Source organism: Coccinella septempunctata, chromosome X (genome assembly GCF_907165205.1).
Source record: "Coccinella septempunctata chromosome X, icCocSept1.1, whole genome shotgun sequence".
Classification (NCBI taxonomy): domain Eukaryota; kingdom Metazoa; phylum Arthropoda; class Insecta; order Coleoptera; family Coccinellidae; genus Coccinella; species Coccinella septempunctata.
This window is the reverse complement of record NC_058198.1, coordinates 8550856-8574255: the sequence shown is the minus strand read 5'-3', so window position 1 is coordinate 8574255 and position 23400 is coordinate 8550856. Positions and strand designations below refer to the sequence as shown.

Genomic DNA, 23400 nt, shown 5'->3' with positions numbered 1-23400 from the left:
GTTTCTCTTCTTACACGAGCAAACTATGGTTCACGAATGAAAGTTGATATAATGGATCTTTTATTCCTGCTTAAAACCAAGGTAATTTTCTCTTCACTATTACTTGAAAATTAAATGACAGCAATTCATGTAAGTTTTTTAATATTTTCAAATAATCCATTCAGTCTTTTTTAACATATAATAGTAATACGTAACTATCTTATTATTGCAGATGCAATCAGTACATACAATAATACCATAAATATATCTTGCACATGCACACACTCTCACACTTAAAAGTATATACAAATAGCGTTATTACTACGCACTATTGACAGTTCTTTGCGTTTTCACATTTATTTTTTCCTAGTTCTCAAGTTTCTCCACACAAGAGATTATATATAAATCAAACATTGGTGCATACCTTAAGCTTGCCGGAACTGTTGATATGCGTAGCTGTCCATATAGGATATTTCACACACTCTAGCTAATTTCTTCGAACCAACACTGAAATTTCCATATAAAGACAATTTAGTTTACTTCATCAATTCACTCCTTTCAATTATGCTTCATTATTTGAGAGCTATCAAAAAAAAATCATCAACCTACAATTTCAATGCAAGAACTAGCATGAAATTGTCCTTTTGGCACAGATATCAGAGTTATAGAAACACAAATGAATGTGAAAATAAGAAATTCAATGAATCAATCACCTGAAACAAAGTGATGTTTCCGATAAGTGCCAATAGAACAGAAAAAATGTCAGCATATACAGACAGAAAAGTGGCCCCAAACGTTAGTTTCTACTCCAGAAATTAATTGATATGATCCGATAAGAAAGTACCGTACTTTGGTCCTTTACATTCTCCCTTCTCTGCAAATCGATTGATATTCGAAAATTCAGCTAGACTGAGGAAATCCGCCTATTACTTCGCAAGGACGGTTACAATTTTTAAAAGGATGATACCGTATTTAACACACCATATAATAGTACACTCTTCTCTACTTCAGACAAAACAAAATAATCCAAATCACATTTATAAATACCGTCATCTATTTGAAGCCAATTCATCCTACACCTTACTCTACATTCCATTTTCATACTTATTCTCTGAAATGAACCTCTTTTGTAGCCCGATTAAATCAATTCAGTCTTTGAAATTAAACCAATCACAAAAAATGAAGGAAATGTAAAAAATTACTTGGAATCTTTGAAAAGAGATTCTGGCATCAAATAGAATCAATTAAATTTTATATCTTCCATCGAAATAAATGTATACACTAAATACACATGGAACATGGATAACATGAAGTTTAAATTGCTAAAAATTTTCATCGAACATAAATTAGTCTGAAGCGAAACGAACATCCTGTTATTTATGACTAAGCAGAATCGACAATAAAAATCTTAAACCTAAATCTATACAAAACATCTATGATACATAAATTTATGTAATGTCAAATTCGGCAATCACATTACCTGAAAATAAAATAAGGTAACTTGGTATTAAAATTCCAACCATATGGCAATCACGAATCAATTTGGAAAATTGGAAACGATAAAGTCTAATGAGAAAGAAAATTTTAAGCAATTATTAATAGAATTCATCAAACATCAATAGCACATATATCAAGAGATAATGCTCGACATCTATATAATTTAAATGGAATGATCAAGATGAAGGAACGTTTAAATATACACTTGAGTAGTTTGTACATAACATATTGGGCTGTTCCAAGAAGTTAAAATAAGGGATAATTCAATTAAGATGATCGTTATTACATGCAGCCATCAGTTGTTATCTCTATAAAACGAGTCTTTTGGAATTCACTTGTATTATTACAACAACAAATTTATAGCTAGTGTATTACCATTAAAAGTCAAGAATAAATACGCTTCAAACTTCCTTTAATTTCGAAATTGAGAGAGAAGTATTTGAAACGAACGAAATTGATTCAATAGTTTTCAGGGAGGAATGTCAATAATACCAATTACTTGAAACATTCTGTGAGAAATTTATTTTGTCTGAAGCAATAGGATTGGAAAAGTGTGATTATTCTTCATAAAAAAATTACAGCCAGGTTGGTAAGTTTAAAATTCTATAGAAAACAAGAAAAGTTACGATGTTAATTCACTGTTAAGCAATACAGCAATTTTCTATTTTTAAAATATGATACAGAAAATGTACACAGCCTTTATACACATACACAATTCACACTGACACGACCTGTGCACAGTATGTAGAGGTTTCATCAGATGGCCAAAAAAAAACCATACCAAATGTACGTTTGAGATTTTGATCATAAGTTAAATAAATTATATGAACAGAAAATTTAAGTTTTTTCAATATTGTTAGGAGTATAGTTTTTTCCAGCCAAGCTGATAGATTGATGATTGAAAGATCGCAAATAAACACTACACCCTGCTACTTCCTTCATTGGGGAAGACAATCATCGTGATTGCAATTAACTAAATATAAAAATATAAAACTGTACAAAGATAAATACAAGGTACATCAATTATACAATTATTTAAAAAGCATTCCTTATTTTTTTTTCATGTACGATTATTAAATGGTAATGCCATATGGGCACGGAAAAGCATAAACAGAATAATTATCATAAAAATATAATACAATAATCTGTATATAGACAGTACAACTCATTCTACCAGAGGCACTTGAGTCACTTGAGTGCGCACCACCGGTACTGACCGACGACACATAAACAATTACTTATTGATTACTCGAATACATTGAACGTCCCACGTCGGCTTAGATATGTACGTTTTCATCATCAGCAAGCGAGTTCTTGAGTACCCGAAAGGAGTAGCGAGGACAAGGGGGGTGCCGAGGGATGAGTGACGTCAGGCCAATATCATGGTTGCCCATCAACCGCCATTATGTTATGAACCTGTTCTAGCTTGTAGGCCAATCGCTGTTTCTGCGAAAATTCGTCCTCTTCTAATGTCACCGTGAGCTGTTCGTTGTACTTCATAGCGTATGTGTATAGTTCGTGCAGGGCGCAATTTGTGTTAAACTCGGTCGTGTGCAGCTGCAGAACGATAATTTCATGTTGGAAAATTGTTACGGAAAAACTGTTTGTACTACTCACCCTAGATTCCTCCGCTAACATGGCGTTCATATCTTGATCGGATATAGCTGGCATCACTTTAATATCGGAATAATATCTTTCTACCCACTCTTTATAGCATGGGATATCCTTGGCATATAATAGTTTGGAACTTGGCGAATCCTTGCCTGAAATGATCACCTCGTATAAACCAAAAAGAACCGAAAAAAAATAGAAGGGAAACTAATGAAAAGGGAGTCGGAGGAGTAGGCTTTCCAGAGAAAAAAAAGTGTTGTTTCTGAAGCCCGAGCCTACAGCTACTACTACGGCAGAGTAGGCAATGCCGACCCAAGAAACAGGAATAATGTACTCAGCTCTGATCTGGAATGGTTTCTGCTGCAAGTTTGTTGTCCAGAGCATTGGTGCGTTACCTAGCAAGGACGAGGAATCTTGTCACCAAGTGATCTACAACTTCTGACTCCTCCCCACAGAATCTGCACTCATTATCCATTCTCCTAAGGTGCTTTCTGAGGCAACAATGACCTGTGAGGAACCCAGTAAGAAGGTGCAGCATATTTTTGGTAAGATCCAGATGCTTTTCGGATCTCAAGGACCATTTTGGGAAGTTTCGGAAGATTCCTCTTTCTGTTTTTACCCTCTCCTGAAACTTTCCTGTGCCACAGAAAGGTTCTGGCCAATGAAAGAAGTCTGTGCTTTTCTCCTGGCAAGTGTATGGGCCTCTTAATTTCCTCTGATTCCTGGGATGTTAGTCATTCTTGCCTTATTCAGCACTGATTATCAGAATGTAACATTTCTGATTTCTTTTTTTGTTTATTTCCACACACAGCCGGAAATACTATTTCCTTGGTGAAAGTAAACGATAATTTTTCATCTGAATGAGGTCAGAAAGTTTTTTTTGAAAGGGGGTAAGTGTAAATCTATTTCGCGAATTGACAAATTCCACAAAATTATCAATAACCTTCAATCAATATTGCGTGATTTTTTCCTATTAAAAAATCGTTATACTTATACTAAACGAGAAAAATAAGAGAAAGTTACATACCTAATCTGTGGTCAGAGGTTGAACAAGAATCCATGAACGTTTGAGCAACAACAGACAGACAGGAGTCCACGATATTCGACTTGTGAATATCGAACACGAAGTTGGGATTCTTGATGAGGTTCACCCAGAACCTGAGCGGTAGGGAGTTGCTCTTCCAGGTGTGGACAACCTCGGGATCGGAGATGCCATGCTGCAAGGCCTGATCGTCGAGGAAATCGAACATGTACTTGATGGCCAGGGGCAGAGCGGAGCCCCGGTGAGCAGTGCTGAATATGGTCTCGAACAGGTCGTCCACGAACTTCTGCAGTGTACCCTTGGTCGCCAACAGACGTGTAAGGTAGATTTCCGACACCATCTTGTTACCCCTCTCGCCCTCCTTCTGGTTCTCGTTGTCGTGATGCTTAACGAGATGCCAACTCTTCAGTCCCTGATCGTGATCGTGGTTCAGCGGGCTGGTTGCCCTGCTCAGGGGCGGGCTGGCCGAACTGAATTTACTAAGATTAAGCGTTTCGTATTTGTGGAGCTTATCGTTCTTCTCTGAGAATATACTTAAATTATAAATAGAACTTTGTTTCGACACTAAATTAAGACATCCGCCATCAGGAACTCTGTAATGCTGAAGAGTATTCTTCCTCTTCCAATCACCTTCTACCTTCGTAGTAGTGTCTTCATCGTAGAGGATAAGTCTACCACTAGTTCCAGTACGCCATTCTGGAAAATGATGGAAAACTTGATCAAACACCGCATATTTCATATGATTCTTCATTAATTTCAAAATCGACGCAATATTTCAACGTTCACTATTACAAAACAAATATGGAGTGGAATAGAAAAAGAGTACAGTGCAATCGAAGAGGAACAAGAGATTTCACGCCAGTATTTTGACAAAGTCAATTTGTAATTTTCTAATTGAACATGGCAGACAAATCAAATAGATTTCATGACGCCAACAATTCTTTTCAGTGGTGGATCAGTGTGTTTGGTTGGGCATTTGTTTTAATTGGCGGGTGATTTAATTGTACAACATACTATTGTCTCTTTGCAGCAGCCATGGGCAACAATTTTATGTTAGTAGTCGATAATTCTAGTCCACAAGCCAGAATTGTCAACGACCGTATAAAAATACATGACATTAACCGAATGGACCGACTTAAACTGTATTGAACCTGCTTGGACTGCAATGTCACAGCAATTACACCGCTCAACTGACCCAACGCAGACTTTACATACAACAGCTCATCAAAGCTTTGACAGACATTTGGTAAAACATTCTTCAAAATTTCATTAACACAATGCTGATTAGAGTAGGAGCACTACGAAGAGCTGTAGGAGGTCCCACAGGATATTAAACCTTGATTTCAAAGTGTTTGTAACAGAAGGAACCTTTTTTAATCCTGCAGACTCCATCAGGTAGAATGTTATTTTTCAATCTGTTGATTTTTCTATTATGTTATCGCTCTAAAACAGTATTGCTTACTGTTGCCCATAAAGACAGGTTCCGTATGTAGACACCGGACTCAAAGTGCATATAAAAATAGTTTTTTACTTCCCTTTATACAGGGTGAGTCTTTGACTGGTACAAATATTTTAACAGTAGATTCTGGAAGTCAGAAGAAACACTTTATTCCGTAAAATTTTTTCCGAATCGACTCGGTTTAAAAGATACAGGCTGTTGAGAAACCATAAAAAATGTTATTTTTAGTTCTCACAAACGGTTTCATCGAATGAAACGAATTTCGGAATATAGTTTTACATTTAGTTCATGAATCTCTTTCGAACACAAGATATCACCCACGTCTTCCAGTTTTATCATTATGAGCATTACGTACCATAAAAATACCAACAATTCAAGGAACCCAACTCTTGAAACTAAGTTGGATGCTATCAATGAATATTTGAACATTATATAAAATGAAAGTATTCTTCATATTTTCTAGTATAATGCGCCGTTTTCGAGTAATTTGATGTTCAAAAATAAAAAATATCTGAGAAATTCGAAAAATTGGGTACTTTGACCGAATGGACTCTTTTTGAAAGATCCACAAATGTGTGGTGTTACAGATTTAGCTTGTTATTCTGAAGGTAATTTTGTTTTAACAGGGGTGGCATAGCTCATTATGAAAACTTAAAATGGTTATATTATTTTATCAGGGTCGAATCTGAAAAAATATAATGGGCAAAAAGTGTTTCTTTTGACCTCAAGAATCTACTGTTGTAATATTCGTATGAGTCAAAAACTTACCCTGTATATTATTACATGTACACAAATTATTCACTTTTTGGGTCTCCCCACTATTTACGTAGATTCAGGAATTGAATTCAACGAGTCAAATCTCTTGTTCCACTTTTTAGTACAGTAAAACAGGGTAGAGTGGAGTAAAGCAGAAAAGTAAAGTTTAATAAAATCTGTAATTGAATAAGTGTTGAGTAAAGAAAATTCATCTGGAGAAGCAAACTGGCACAGCTACTTCAAAATAAAAAATGACCTGTTGAAGAATTTTTTTCCAAATGGTAAATTGAATTTTTGGCGTTATTTTTTACTCATACTGTAAGTGTTCACTCACCTAAATCTAAATCATCCTTCCTAGGTCTCTGCGAGTAAGGAGTGGCCCTGTAAATAGTATCAAGTGCCTTCTCCTTAACTTGGCTTATGGTATCACAATCTAGAACTTTAACAGGAACATTATCTGTATTATGATCTGGAACTCCCACAAATACTGTTTGCTGAGATATAGACACATAAACAGTCTGAAAAAAAAAGAAAATTCAATGACAATCCGAGCTTATAAAGTTAATAAACAAGATTACTAACCATTGGCTTAAAATCTATCGATTGTCTGATGAGTTTTTCTTCGCTGAGAGAATACCTCGCTTCCGATGTGACCGCGTCCACCGGTCCTTTATCGACCTGTTGTTTAACGGCCCTGAACAGCATGAAAAGTGGCTCGCCAGCGCATTCCTTCAGGAACTTATACAGCAAAAACGTGAACCATGCACTCAGCATTTTCTCAGCAACGCTCTCAGTTCTCCTGAGCAACAGCTTCGGATGGCTCTTGCCTTCGATGCATTTCTCGATCAGCTCTGCCAGCAACGTTTTCAGAATATCCGTGCAATACTCCATCTTACTCTGAAGAGTTACCATTATCAGCGAAGCGACGTTAACCCTGTCACGCATTGAAAAATATCTGTTGCTCTCCAAGGTCCTTATGAACAATAGCAGGAACGTTTTGTTCATTATCAATTGACCGAAGAGCCTTAGGCCCTTCTCCTTCCTCAACAATTCCGGTTTTTCCCATTGTAAAACTATGTGATCATCGACGTTAGGAAACAATATTTTCATTGCATAAGTGCGGTAGTCGAGGAATGGTATACCGCCGGAGGTTAGATCGCCCGTCAAATCTGTCATCTCGGTTTGCAATTCGGCGAAAGCTTCTTTGCATTCGGCGGCAACCCGTAGCTCAAGAATGTCCATCTGTTCTTGCATGTTCTTGAGCACGCGGTTGCTTTCGGTCGATTTCCTCCTGTACGCTATCAGGAACAGTATGAATATGAAGAATATAAATATTCCTATAACGATGATCGAATATAGGGAAACCTTCGATATGGGACCGTTCAACCCCTGGGGGGATGAGTAAGAGAAACGACCGATCCTATAACGCAGCGATCCTCCCACAGTAACAACCACTTCGGGCAAATCTTCACTAGTAGGTAGGCCGTTGCTGTCTAACGCAGGGGGCTGAGTTTCAGGCGGTCTACAAGTGAGCTGCTGCCGTGACAGAGAAGTGACGTTACAAAAACTGTTTCCAATCCTAACTTCCACGTCAGACTCTTGACAGGCTCTGTCGATGTTTTGTCCCTGAAAAATACACGAATAAACGATCTGGTTACAAGCCAAAATAGGGAAACTTACGTTTATATTCAAGTATTCGGATTTGTAATACTTCACCGCCTTGTCAAATTCAGTGAAAACGGGATTTGGGAAAAGCAAGAACGGGGAAAAGTTGTTGGTCATAGTTAAGTTTTGCACTCCTGTAACATTATCCATCCTGAACCCGAATTCCAATTCCAACGGTTTATCAGCGTCTAGATCCTCTTCCACTTCTATTATTGGACTACCGCAGATCATACTAACGTTGCTCAAAATTGTGCATTCCTGGAACAACGCAATTTATTCGAAAATCCCTACATTTTACCCTAATTAAATACTCACACTTATAAACATCTTCTGTTGATAGTAGACGTACATTTGTGGCTTCTGAATGTAAGCCAGATTCTTTCCTGTAACCGATATTTTAATGCCCCCTGCAGGTATACCCTTCGGGATTTTGACAGAACTGGGTATGCCGGACTCAGCAGAGTAAATAACCGGATCTTCCACGTACTGGAAATATTCGTCGAAGGCCCTGTCAGCCTTTTCGTCGAATTTCATCCTCAACTTTTCCTTCGTGATCAGATTCGACGCGCTGGTTATACAGAGTGCTTGACTTTCGTCGGTCGACACTATTCGACAGGGTAAATCTCCAATGAACGCTTGAATGCTGCTTCCAGCGTTCATGTATTTGCCCTTGATTTGAAGCATAGTTCCCCCTGATTTCGGTCCGTATTTGGGGGATATGCCCACGATCATTGGGTCGACGAATCTGTAGTTCGTTTTCGATTCTCCCCTGTAATCTTCGACTTTCACCACGACAGGTCCTTCGCGATCCTCTATTCTTCCAGGACCATCAACCTGAAGAATAATTTAAGTGAAAAAAATTTTTTTTTGATGACCCATAGAACAGTTTTTAACATCAAACAATTAATATAGCATGTATACGACATAATTTCAAGCATAGTTCACACTATGAGACAAGAGCTTAGGGAAGAACCCCAGTAAATAAACCCTTTCTTCCTGTGGATTTTAAGAAATCGAACTGTTCAAAAGATAAGCTGAAATATTTGATATTGAAGAGCAAAAATTGATTCTTCCTTCGGAAAACAAGTTAATTGATTTGGAAAATATTCTTCAAGTTACCCACATTTACAAATGAGACTTTCAACTTCAATTCCATTTTAAAAGCATAAAATTGCAACATCCGTGACCTATTCTTAAACAATTTAGAATACACCAAATTTTCCTGGGAAGATCAAAACCAGGAACTCTATTCGAAGGATCAGTATCTAATCAATTGTTGAATATACTCCACATATTCCATTCAGACTGTGTAATATCATTGCCCCTTTCATTCAAATTGAGAAAAGAGAAAGGACCATAAAGGTTTACGCCACTTGGAATCATATTGTCTGGAATATATGACACCATTGGAAATGAATGGGGAAAGGAGAGAAATTTATTCTAAGAATTTATAACTGCAGTCTGTCGACGAATATGGGAAGGTACAATGTTTGAAAGAACTGAGAACCATTGAACAGGTGAAGATCTAATAGTTTCAGTTATAATCCTCATGGATAGATTTGTGCATCAATTTGCACAAGTGCCAGCTAGTTGCAGTATATTCCTAGTATTCAACTTGAAATCCAGAGAAGAATCCAGCTTAACTCCTAGATATTAGTATTGAAGTTATGTTCCAAAAAAGGATGACCGCAAAGAACACTCAATTTTCTATATTTTTGATGGTTATTCAAATGGCAATACCAGAAAGGTAATTTCTCGAAATTTCCAAATCTGTAGATAGATAATTCTCTGCATTGAAAATCAGAATGAATGAATGCGAGGGCAATATCATCAGCGAATATAAATTTCCCAGAAGAAGTAGAAGAGATATCATACACATATAAACTAAAAATGAGAAATGCTAAAATTAATGCAAAGTAGACAGCATTTTTTCTAGTACCTATAAAAGCATTCAGAAATACTGTTCCTGTTTTTAATTTATCATTGAAACCTTTGGCAGAAATTCATCGTTTACTATGAATTGACATTCCAAGTAGCTGTTAAGAGCTGAAAAAACATGTTTTCAGGTTGAAACATGAATAATCCAATACTGGACATTCCGAATCGAAGAGAAACAATAAATTTTTGAACACCAACGCACTCATCCCAACATCAGAGACCGAAAATCTGGATTACTTACTTTGCAGACGATCTGTGTAGTCCTGATGTACAGGTGTTCGTACGGTTCGCAGTTCATACCAGCTATGATGATTCCCCTGTAGATATCCTGGAATGTCTTTCCCAAATTAATACCGTGAATTGTTATGTTAGTGCCACCCTCCCAGGGGCCTAACTGCGGACTGAAAGATAAAATTTCCGGATTTGGACACGTCTGATTCCTGTTCAACCAAACGGTCGAGCCCTTCTCACACTGATCCTTGACTTCGCAACGATCTGAACTTTGGCACCATCCGCATTCGTATTTCGGCGATAACGCCAGGCACATACCGCAGTTTTCTGCCATGTCGCGACAGCGGTATATCACGACTGAAAAAATCAGAAATTAGAGATCTGGATAAATGTATCGATTTTCACCAACTTACTGTGGATATTGTATGGGTTATCAAGAGGTTTCGATCCACCCCATATTACAGCAAATGTAGCTGTTATATTTGGAGCTCTAGACGTGTAAGAGAATTCCATCGAGTCGCAATAAATTGTATCCCCAAGGAGCTGAGCATTTACACTGGTAACTCTACCTTCGATGTTGAACTGGCAGACAAATCTAGTTTGTACTATAAATTGCCCTATGATATGTACTTTAACCCTTATCGGCTTCTTGATCCCTGACGCGACAAGTATTTCCGGGGAACTTTCAATCGTCGAATTTATTGTCGGACAAAACGCCGGCCCTGACCTGTAGCTAGGACCCGCCCTCTGGAAAAAAAAATAAACCGGTCATCGAAAAGGAAAAGGAGTTTTCACGAGGAAAAATTAGTGGTGGCAACACCAGGTTTTGCTAAAATAGAAGCAGTAACATCCACTTCTTGTGGATGCATACAGCATACTGCTTCGGGCCAGATAAGTTGATAGAATTCAAAGACAGGGAGGGCATTAAGTAGATGAAAAATGCATCTTTCTACTCACGCTTATTCCAGTAACTAAGATATCATTCCTGCAGTTCTCTGCAGTGTCATGAGTACACCGATGACCATCCACACACCAATCGCAAGGGAATGAAGAAGAAACGCATTGGGTGCAAGAGCTGTAGGTGTTACAATCGAAGAAAGTGAAATTTGTAGCTACAAAATCAGGTCCAGATGTCATTCTTACTGATAACTTCGAGATGAAATGATCTGTAAGAAAAAAAAATGTTTAGAGCAATCGCAAGATATGCAGGGTTATCAATGGACTTACGTTGTCCTGGAGGTATTGACGGAAGAAGATCAGTTCTTGGTGTTGTACAATTGACGCCGGATCCTTTACGGGTAGCATTTGTTATTAAAGTCTTATCTAAGGCAGTGAAAGCACATAAGAAGTGTCCGCTCAAGCTGGGCAAATTGTCGATGATGAGATCAAGCTGTAAAACATCAAAATGTTAAAATGAAACAGGAAACAATTGGTATAGACCAAAGAAATCATATTCAATTCAGTTATCTCGATCCACTTGGTCAATATGAATAAACTTACAGTTCTGGCTGTTGTTCTCTGAAGTTGATTTGGAATAACGCTGGTTATAGTGGTGCATCTGCCACTTTTGTAACTTATCCAATAAAGCGGATCCTTAGCTGCATCTTGACAGTCTGACCTCAAGCTGCATCTGGAAAAATTACGAAATTTCTGTTAGTTAAATGCAACGTACCGTAAGATGCTTAATCTGAATGTCAGAATCGAATTATTTTTATCGAAAAATGATCAATAATGAAGAATTTTGGGCTCTTATACCATGGCTTCTCAGGCCATGTATGTAACTGTATCCTGCAAACTGTCGCTGATATAATCAAGGAAAAATCTCTATGTTTTCTGTATACAAGATGAGTAGAGCAAGATATGCGTCAGGTACATGATTCGAATTTTATGTTGGTATAAAACAGTAAGTAAATATATGAATGAACCGCTCGTAAGTTAAGCATGCTGAATGAATTTGTGTTTTTACATACATATGTAGTTTTTCAGGTTAGAATGATACGAAGTGGCACATTGGCAAAATGTTCGTCAAGCCTGAAGCCTCCCCTGGGCTCTATTAGAATAGTCATCGGATAAAACTTGTTTTGGCATAACAAAAATTTGATTTTTAATTTGTGGAACAGTTTGATATTATTAAAAACGAAATGCAGGCTGAAGGGACAATAGTTCAAATGTGCATTTCCGACATACATGGACAAAAAATGATAGGTTTTATTAAAAATTACGGAAAACATTAGTATCCTTAACTTTTGACGAGCAGTTTATTAATATAAAGTGTGGAAAAAAGAAAGAATGTTGTTTGTTTGCTGAAAAAATACTAAATTTCTTTAACGGTACAATGAGTAATATCCATACATTTTTAGGGATAGGATTTCTGTATGAGCAATAAATTCTTTGGTATTGTCAACCTGTTTTTCTACTCTTGGCTGACGAAGGGGGTTGTAGAGTAAGGTCTGCGAAGGTCACAATGGGGTAGGTTAAGTTTTACGACGGCGTCCTTAAAATATCAATTCACCCAACCTCAACCAGACTGGTTATCTCTCACTATCGGAGGAAAAACAATAACTCCTCGATAATTACTATGAATCAGTTCCTAGCGGTGTATGACGTACAATGAAAAGGAATTCCTTCATTTATAACAGGGACGTAATTTAAAATTTTGTATTTCAATTAGAAATGAGTCAACACATTGGTGTGATGAATCTGATGTGATTTTAACGGCAAAAAGGTAGAAACTGAGAAATATGCGCTTATGTGCCTCTGAAGCGAGGAACCTGTTTGGTACGCCAATGACTTGCAATAGTGAAGGCGGTTCATTTGCCTTGCCTTTACCATACTAGGTCGGGCGGAGGCATCTTTTACTTTCTCATGATACTGCATCTTGGGAAACGGACAAATAGAAATTGAAACCTGACTTGTAGACAAAATGTCATGTTGATATAACGAACTATAAATCTCCAAGTTTAAGACCAAACGGTCTTTATATTACCTCTGTCCGTGAGACACGTCACATGAGGAAAACTACAGGATACCTATTTCTTCAAATTGATGAAGTGGAAGCTTAATATACTTGCTTATCTAAATATTTACACGGGGCATACCGTCAAAACATTTTAAAAGATAGGCGTGGCGCAATATGGATCGTTTATTTCTTCGGATCAACGATAAGATCTCCTGAAAACCTTTAGTTTCCCGGCGCGTCCATAATTTCGAAAGTTTGTGTTTCCACCGAATTTTATGAAATGGATCGCTGTCTATCGACGCGTGATTTATTCGTGAAGTGAGAACGTGTACGCAGGGGAGATTTATAGCTTTTATCGGCGGCATGATATGTGCTATCTGCGATGAAAACTATCGATATCGACAATTAATAACAATTTACACCCAAATACAATCGCTGGAAAGCTTTCGGGTCCAGCCATCGTAAGATGAAAAATATGATTGCACAGACCATTTACGATTTTACACATTGGTCTATAATCGCCGTATCTCCTTAAACAATTACCTCCGAGTTTTCGCTGTATTCTGGATAACACAAAAAGTCCACGAGCTGAGAGAGTTTGATATTGAAGGTCGATAAACACTGCTCAAAAAGAAAACTTACTTTTTGGACTCGAATGAAATGTTTAGTATTGCTCTACGTACATACCCTGTGGAGACGTTTGTGTATTACACACAGACAAAATATGGTCCTCGTGTCACTTAGTGGCTTAATTTAGAAAAAATACTACATCAATTTAATTTTTGGATGGTAATTGTCAACTCAATAGTCAATAGTTGACAAGAATTGAATTGATGTCCGATATAAAGACTAAATTTTCAATTTTTTTATGTCTGCGTTTTTTTACCAATTTTTGGACGCATCAGTTTGGCTCTGCCCGAAGAAGCAGAAATATATAGAAGAAACGTTGGCATTAGCTGAGTTTTACCATTAACTTATACTTTACATTTTCTGGGAGGAAGTGACCTTTTGATTTTAGTCAATCTTCGAAGTTTTGCCAGAATTTTCTTGATTATTTCCAAATCTATAGGAAATAAACTGTGCGACACTGTATTTCTTTTACTGAATGAGTAGTTGAGTCAAATTCATGCCATAAAAAGTGTTATACCACTAGGGTTACGGTCATACATGCTTTGAATTATTGGGAACAACGAAAACAATTTTTTCTTCTTGTGGGGAAGTTCAATACTTCGAATGCTGGCTTCCTTCTTGACACAAGTAACGTATTCGATTCTTCGGAATGAAAACTGCACGAAATCGCTCGCTGGCGATAACCTAGGGTCGAACAGACCGAAGATTTATTAACGAAAATATTTTCGAAGAGCAATAATTATATTTCAGACCGGCGCGTAACTAATAAAAAATAAAAACGCGACAGGATAGCGCATCGGCGTCCTGTGAACCGAACAATAATTATTATTGCGAAGCAATGTCGTGAAATCGCTTAATCTCCCGGTTGATTGAAAAAAAATCCTCTGGTATTTCAGTATATCACGACTTCTTGGGCGAAGGTGCACTCTCCTGGGTGCAGCGTCTTCGAGTTCTTCGCATAACGGGCCCGTTCTGACCTCGGACATCTAAAAGTTGACACCCTATGTGCACCGGCGGAGTTCTATGGACATCGGTGTACGAATTTGGATTTGTTATGCGACGTGTTCGGCGAACATAGCTTCTTTTATTTCGATTGTTTACTAACCGAAACGTCTTTTAAGTTGCTGGTTCACATAACTTGAAGAGGACCACAGTGGCGTATCTCAATAACACTATGATTAGAACTTGGCAGGTCCAATATTATAAAAACTGAACTGGCGAAATATTTTTAATTTCAAACTCTGATTCTTCACTGCAGCGACACTGCCAATAATATCCAAGCTTTTCCATGAAAATTACTCGGCATACGTCCAGTGATTTTCAAAGCTTTTGGCTGCAATTGCGTTATTTCAAGGGGTTGAAAATTGAAGAAAAACGCACACATTACTAATTTCAGAGAAAGGTAGACACATCAAAATGCACTGCTCGAAAATTCAAATGGAGATAACTCACTGTACAATTAACCAAAATCGATCACCTGAAACGTAACAATAATTCACATCGTGTTCGTGATGTTCCATCTTATGTAAAATTTCGAGTGGACACGTACCTCCGTATCCAATCAAAATCTATTTCTTCACATTCAATATTGTAGATCCAATTGCGTAATAAGTAATGATATTTAGATCGATCAATTTAGTGATAGAAAAAGTATCAATACAACTCGCCCATCTATCTCGCAACGAATTAAGGCCAACTTTAATGTAATATAAATTAGACAGATATTATGGACAGAACATTGCGAAATTCAATTGGAAAACTGCAAAATTTATTAGCTACGTATCGGTAGTATTGATGGTAATCACGATCAGGCATTTTTGATTAGTTTGTATCTATTTTAATTTGTATAGTGTTTATGAAGATCTCCTGAGTTTTTTAAATAAACATTCAAAGTTAACCTGCTCGAAATTCGGACTAAATTATCGGATCTATAATGTAGCTGATATCATATTTCATAAAACCATTTAAGTATCGGTCAATAACATTCAAGCTATGCTGCAGGAAACATAATGTAGGAGTATAAATACTACCTTTTCCTGATGAGGAAATAGATTTGTGTCAGCCATAAAAATTCTATTTCCGATTTGTATTGGCACTTTTATGAATAATCCGTTTGGCAAAAGTCATATTTCAGTTGCCGGAGATAAAGTTAAATGGGGAGGAATTAATGTTTTGTCTGAAATTTCTTCCTGGGTGTTGAATTCACGTCCAGCTTGGCCCAGAAAAGCATAGGTATTTTCGAAGCGATAGTGAAATGAAATACGAATCATGATTTCAATTTTCTGTATAACATGCGTTTTGAAGCCTATGAACCCCTATGAAGCTATATTCATGGAGGTGGAAGAGCATGGCATTAACCCAATGCCATGGCCTGCTGTCTCTGCAGATCAAAACTCTATTGCGCATGTTCGGTCTGCATTGTCGAGTCAATTACACCGGCCAACTGACCCACTGCAGACATTAAATCAACTCATCAAAGCTTCGACTGGTATTTGAAAAACCATTCCTCAATATTTGTAATAGAAGGAACTTTTTTTAAGCTTACAGTCTCTACCAAGGAGAGTTCATTTCTGTAATATATTGTAGTCTTGTTTACTGTTGTCATTTCAGCAACGTTAACCATAAGTAAGGTAATACATCAGTACGTATACAGGATGAGTCTTTGACTCATACAAATATTTCAACATTACATTCTTCAGCCCTTCAGCTATACCCATTTTAAATTTTCATAATGAGCTGTGCCACCCCTTGAAAAACAAAATTACCTTTAGAATAACCAGCTGAATCTGTGGCACTACCATCTGAGGATCTTTTAAACAGATTTGTATTCAGCCAGAGTACCCAATTTTTCAAATTCCACAGATACTTTTCAATTTTTGAACATCAAATTACTCGAAAACGGCGCATTATACGAGAAAATATGAAGAATGCTTTTATTTTACAAAACGTTCAAATATTCATTAGATAGCGTCCAACTTAGTTTGAATAGTTGGGTTCTTTGAATTTTAGGTATTTTTATGGTACGCAATGGCCATGATGAGAAAACTGGAAGAGGTGGGTGATATCTTGTGTTCTAAAAAGATTCATCAATTAAATGAAAAGCTATATTCAGAAATTCATTTCATTCGATGAAACCGTTTTTGAGATAGAACTAAAAATATTTTTTTTATGGGTTTTCAACATCCTGTATCTTTTAAACCGAGCCGTTTCGGAAAAAATGGTAAGGGGAAAAAAGTGTTTCTTTTAACCTCAAGAATCTACTGTTAAAATATTTGTACGAGTCAAATACAGGGTGAGTACCCTGTATATTATTACATGTACGCAAATTATCCAATTTTTGAGCAGTGTATATCACAGGTTTTGGTGATAATTATTTAAAACCACTCCTTGAGATTACAATTTATAAAAAACTCTACTAGGTTTTTTACATCATTTAAAGCCCATCAAAATACATTATTTCTCGGCGGTGATTACTTCAATTTCGAGGAAACAAAACGAAAATTGAAAATTCAATTTTGATACGGCCCTTTGGTCTCGATTTCAGAAATTCACCGCAAAGAAGATGCGAAATTACAGGGACTTCAATTTCCATCTTCCCAGTCAGAATCAATTAATACCTGAGATGGGTTCGCAGACGTGGGCTACCTGACTACAGATTTTCCCCTTGGCTTTTCAGGGGACAGGGCAGGAAGATCTTGAAAGTAGATTATCGCTATTACGGCAAAGGAAGAAAAACAAAATCCGGTTAGAGATTATAGACCTACATAGAGTGGTTTCTGGGGTGCATTGATATCTTGTCGATATGAGGGGCGTCAGTAACTTGTCACAGCGTGAAACTAATACTGAAAGGAAGATTTAGTTACTCCAAATCGAACATACAAAACCCCGAAAATATTCTTTGTGTCCCAAAAAAAAAATTAAAGGAGAAAATGTTCCAAGTTGCAAAATTGGACGAAATAATTTTTCCATTATGCCTCCACTATTCAAAAAATAGTAACACTTCTTCCCCCAACTGTTCTCTTAAGCTTTGATCAATGAGACCGAAATAAGGGTAGATTTTCTTTAACAAATAAAAAATTTAATAATGAATTGAATGATTGACCCAGCATTATTGGAATATTTTCTCTTCCCTTATTTGTTTGGAACAGTATAACACTTATTATCAACCACCATGTCAACAAATTTAATCGTTTTATCTCCCATAGCTTTCTCCAAAAAAACGAAAAAAAGGGGACATGAAATACATGATCATGATTGATGAGACTTCATTGAGAGTTAATTACAGATCATTACAGTGAATAGACAGACTACCACGGTCTGAGATAAAGTGAATAACAATTGCCCACCATTCAATAAACAATTTCCCTTTGAATGGTCCGCCGATAATGGTTCCATAATTTGAACAAAAGTGAATGAAAAATTCTCAGTCATCAACTTGTGAGAGAAGACTATAAGCCAAATGGTGGAAAATTAAGTTCTAATTTTTTTTCCTATGATGGCATTCACTCAGAGGATTATAATCCATAAGAATTTCTACGTTAAAATCAGCATTATTTGTAGTTATTTTTCCAACCGAATGATTAAGAAGATTCAGAAATTTCGTAGTGTCATTTTGCCTCAAGATCACTGAGATGTTTAGGGCGAATAGAATTTAATAATGCACTCCAGTTATATAAGATCCGGCATGAGTTTTCTTACGTCTTAAAATTGAATTAGCAACCTCCAGAACCGGTATATGTATCTTAATATAGGCTAATATTATGCGCAATGCATGTCTGGTTAAGATACCTTAATGAATATGATAATTTACATCTACCTTTCTGGGGTAATACTTCGCTTCCATATTAGTCATATCTCGGCAATTATTCCAACAATGAAAAAAAATCACTTTCACGTGTTTTCATCTGATTCTAAGATTTTCTTGATCTCAAGGACTGAATTCTATTCCTCGTACAGAATATGAAAGGAAATCCATGCTGGTGTTTTGATTTCGATGGGAATAAAATGTAAAATTTGTCCTATCCAGGCATTTCTTTATATTCGGTATCCGCATACTATGGAGAATTTTCACTTTATCCGAGATAACCGTTATCAGAGTGATTTTATTGTCCAATCGTTCATCGTAAACCGCAGCCGATATAAAATGTTGGTTTCGTACAATTCCATCTAGACATAATATCTATATCATTGCGGTTTCGATTCAACCATTACTGATAGTGGCTTTCATTATTTCCAACGATAAGCCTTCGAAACGGAACCCCGAAAAATTTTTACTCCCCCAAATTTTCATGTAGATAAAAAAAACTAATGAAAACCACTGCAAATAAAAAAAAAAAATGTTTACTATTTCAAAAACTGCATAGAATTATAGAGAGACGTGATAAAACGATAGGGAGACAATTCTAACGTAAAATGCAAACCGTATCGGATAAACCCTTAGTGTTACTACCCCAACCCCTATATTTTCAATAGGGAAAATGGGGTGTGCGACACCTCATATGAAAGTTCTTTCCATTCTGAGTTCAGTATAATCAAATTTTTTCATACAATTCATTCGTTTTCGAAATATCCACATTTGAATTTTAAATAACGTTGGTTTTCTGTGCAAACCATAAAGAAACGTTTTCTATTTCCAAAATCTGACTGTAATTATGAAGAGAGCGATGATACAATTATATTCTTATATATGACATAGGTATAATATATACTATTCAATGAAGAAAAAAAAAACAGAATCCCTAAGTTGTGGGGAAGATTTGCAATACAACAAAAACAAGTACGGTTTTAAAACACACAAATAGACCATAACAAGAAATTCGACTCAATCGTAGTGGAGTTAAACTCAAATGTCTTCATTCTTTTTGGGTGTGGAAATCACCTGTGTCTATTCCTTAGTCGATAAATAAATTCGTTTTATTGAAAATCTGTTTCACACTGTGAAAACAAGGGAGATGTTATGATATTTTAATTTTATTTTTTTATTATTTTATTGATATATTTTTAATTGTGAATTGTGAATGAAAAATTCCTGTAACAATCGAGCATTTCATATCAGTGCTTTGGAATTGTTGTGGTTCAAATACACACTACATTTTCAAGTGCATTTCTCCTTTCTCTTGGGCTTTATGAATCATTGGCGCATCAGCCAAGTTCCAATCATCTTATCGTACGATGACCTAATATACTCGGGACCACAAGTCTATTGTTAGACCAGAATATCATTGTCGTTCACGATGACCAATAAATCCTTTATCTCCATGAGAAAACTAACTACACCCATTTACCCTGGCGCATCTAGCTAGAGGTCCATGATATCGACCATGATTTTTTTCCTCTCTAGATGGATGAAAAACGTCCACATAAAAATAAATTAAGAGTGATCTAACAGGAAAAAAAACTGCATAAAATCAATTTTGATTCAAAGCTAATAATGAACTAATTTCCATATTAGTCATCTGTATTTGTTCTTATTAAAGCAAATTTTTCACCAATAGTCATAAAAATCAACATAATCACAATCATATCGTCTGTTACTGACTGATTCATCGATGTCTCCTTCATTTCCATGATGAGTAATAATTTCTTCCAATGTAAATCCATATTCATATAGTCGAGCTTGAAAAATAAATGAACTTTCAGCGACCATATGCATAAATTCTCAATATATGTGGGAATATTTTTTAAAGTTTCATCATCTATACTAGAATCACCATAAAAAATAATTGATTATATCGAAGAAGTTAGCTTTTATGTAAAAAAAATGCATTAGCTGTTACAATATTTTTTCCTCTTTAAATTTTTGTCCATCTCATCAGGCATATACAACCATGTAGTTGTCCACAGATTTTTCTTTCGAAATTGAATGATACTATTCAATACAATTATTTGACAAGAGAAATTCTTCACATGGAAATATTCAACTGATGATTGAATCGATTTTTTTTGCTCAACTATGAAGGAATTCTCTTCAGTGGAGGTTCCAGGAGTTACTTTGGGAGGGGGGCATAATTTTATATTTGAAAGAGAACTACTTTGAAACTTAGTCTTATTTGAAGGGGGAAATAAAATCATTTTTTGATAATCGAAAAAATATTTCTCTCTAGTTTTCAAAGAACAACTATTCTAGCAACCGTTAGGTCTTAACGAATTTTTAACAGACCCCATCTTCAGGCCCTCCACTGGAACAGCCACTGATTCATTTGAATTCGTCAAAAAGTCTTGAATATAAAGTAGAAATCTTTCACTTTATGAAAACGTTAAGTGATGAAGGAAATCAATCAAATTTGCTTCTTTCATTAGTGCATATGTGATTTGTTTCTTAACTGACTGATTATGAACGATTTCCTGGATGTAGCATCTTAATTAACAAGAAACTCCATTGTCCAAATCGTCCCTAATACCGCACTGAAAAAACCGGAGGTAGAGTTTCGAGATTTGGTATTCAGTTTCTTCAACCTCTCATCAAGATTTATTACGAGAACGTTTCTACTAAGATTTCTCGACTTCCTCTCTCAGAGTTATTCGAAAGTTCTAACACATGGCCCTGAAATGGACATGCAATTTGATATTTTTGGGAGAATTTTGGCAGCAGCCTTTTCGTATCAACCGAGATGGTGTGAATGAACGGTCAGAATGACGAATCCATTGATGAACCGGTCTTTTGAATGTTCAAATAACTATTTTGTACTAGGAGGATGTATATTTTTTTCAGACAAATTATATTGAATTAATACAGACCATAGTTATCAACAGTTGTACATCTATTTATTCTCTTCTTCGAAATCCACGATGCCAGATGGTATCGCACTGTTGTACTAATTTTATATAGGTTGATGTGTCTCGTTTCACTATTTCCAACATTGAATTATTCAATGCAAACACGAAATATTCGAACCTTATAATTTACATTTAGTACAGTATGGATAGTCGGAAGATATAAAATATGAAAGTCGAAATATTCTGACATCCATTAGGGACCAAATTATATGCATACTACCAGTAATTGAGGGGTGAATAAAATCAATTCAATAATGTCCATTTCGAAATTGGAATGTCATTAGATTATTCAACCGGTAGATTAAACAGTGATACCATCTAGCTTTGGTAAATGATAAACATTCCCCAAAAAGAAGAACTGCTTCCATTCAATCTATTATTTTCTACAGTTATGGTAAATCATTAAACACCTTTCTACCTCTCAGACTTCCCAATTTTCCAACCCTTTTCTTCACATAACAACTATGTATTTTTTGCCTGACTGAAAACGGTAAATCGGGGATTGCCCTAAATAATTACATGACAACTTGGAAAGTCATTCTCGCCATCACTTTATTATTAAATCGATTTTCATGAATATTAAATGGAGCGGTTTCCAACGACACGTAAGCGCAAACTCCTGAATTTCAATACGAAAGCCATCCAATTCGAAGGTTTTCCGTTGGTCCATCAACTTCCGCAATATATTTCAGGTTTTATAATGGACCAAAATGTCTGGCGAATGATTAAGTCCGCCTCGAACTTATCGTATTCGAGTGGAGTAGATTCGATGCAATAACCCAAATTGCTTACTGTCATAATTGCAACTGAAACACTTTATTGGATTACCTCGATCTACAGAGGGGGGCTCGATTCGGTGCCGGCTAACCAACGCAGCGATTAATAGATGAAAATAACACACAAACACGACACATGTCCGAAAAGAAAGTGACAAATACACTGCTCGTAAATTGAAGTGGATATTCGATAGGAAACCTACTTCCCCAATCAAATTTTCACAATTCCTTGTACATTTCACGTGAAGGAGTATGTTTACTCATTACCCACACGCAAAATATGGTCCTTATGACACTCAATGGCTAAATTGAAAATCAAAATCAGAAAGGGACACCGGCATTGGCATATATGGACCTAAACTGAGGATCTCTAAAGCCCTGGGAAGAGAACCCTCTATTTTACAGACCGAGACACTGGTTGTTTAAGTATGCGCTTAGGGTGTCTTAAAATGAACCTCAAAAGGACACACCACAGTTAGCCAGCCCACGCTGAGGTCCCTGGAATCACACTGCCAGGGATCTCCGCTGACATATGAGGGCCGTAATACCATAAAGCAACTGGCCAGATGCAATAAAGTTACTCTACTATGGGTACCAGGGCATTGTGGTGTTGAAGGGAATCAAAAAGCTGATGAACTTGCAAAAAGACCATCAAGGTTAACACCTGCTGGACCTGATCCTTTCTGTGGGCTTCGAAAAGACCAATATAAGGCAGCGGTACAACGATGGGAGTTCCTATGAATGAGTAGGGTAGAGAAAAAAAGAGCTACATGGTCGCAGTTCATCTGGTGTTAGTAGTATGGTTTGTGGATTAATTGTCATAAGTTAATTGTCGTTAAGAAGTCTTCTACCTTCCAACTCAACAAGAAGTTGCTAAATGTCTCCGCATTTCGCAGAAAGTAGTCAGCAGAGCGTTGAATCACCATCGTACTAGTGCACGTGCTACATATACTTATGGCGGTGGAAGAGGAAGAGTTACAACCGACACAAGATCGTCTAATACAATTAACTACACGACGAAATCCCTTCTGCACAGCTAATAGCTCATTTCGGCAAGCTACCGGTAGGATAGTTTAGCTCA

The 23400-nt window shown here is 36.5% G+C and overlaps 1 protein-coding gene across 1 annotated transcript in view; it reads right to left on the bottom strand.

Moving 5' to 3' along the window:
• Positions 1–124: 124 nt before the first annotated feature.
• The window catches only part of LOC123322202 (plexin-A4), a 52594-nt gene continuing 29318 nt past the window's right edge, over positions 125–23400 (bottom strand). The window contains exons 6-17 of the mRNA XM_044910073.1: positions 11679–11808; positions 11406–11568; positions 11136–11344; positions 10592–10925; positions 10189–10535; positions 8325–8843; positions 8025–8267; positions 6927–7970; positions 6679–6862; positions 4115–4825; positions 3094–3239; positions 125–3033 (exon numbers count right to left, since the gene is read on the bottom strand). Coding sequence (XP_044766008.1) covers positions 2857–3033; positions 3094–3239; positions 4115–4825; positions 6679–6862; positions 6927–7970; positions 8025–8267; positions 8325–8843; positions 10189–10535; positions 10592–10925; positions 11136–11344; positions 11406–11568; positions 11679–11808 — 4207 coding nt within the window. The 3' untranslated portion in view covers positions 125–2856. The remainder of the gene's footprint in view (positions 3034–3093; positions 3240–4114; positions 4826–6678; positions 6863–6926; positions 7971–8024; positions 8268–8324; positions 8844–10188; positions 10536–10591; positions 10926–11135; positions 11345–11405; positions 11569–11678; positions 11809–23400) is intronic.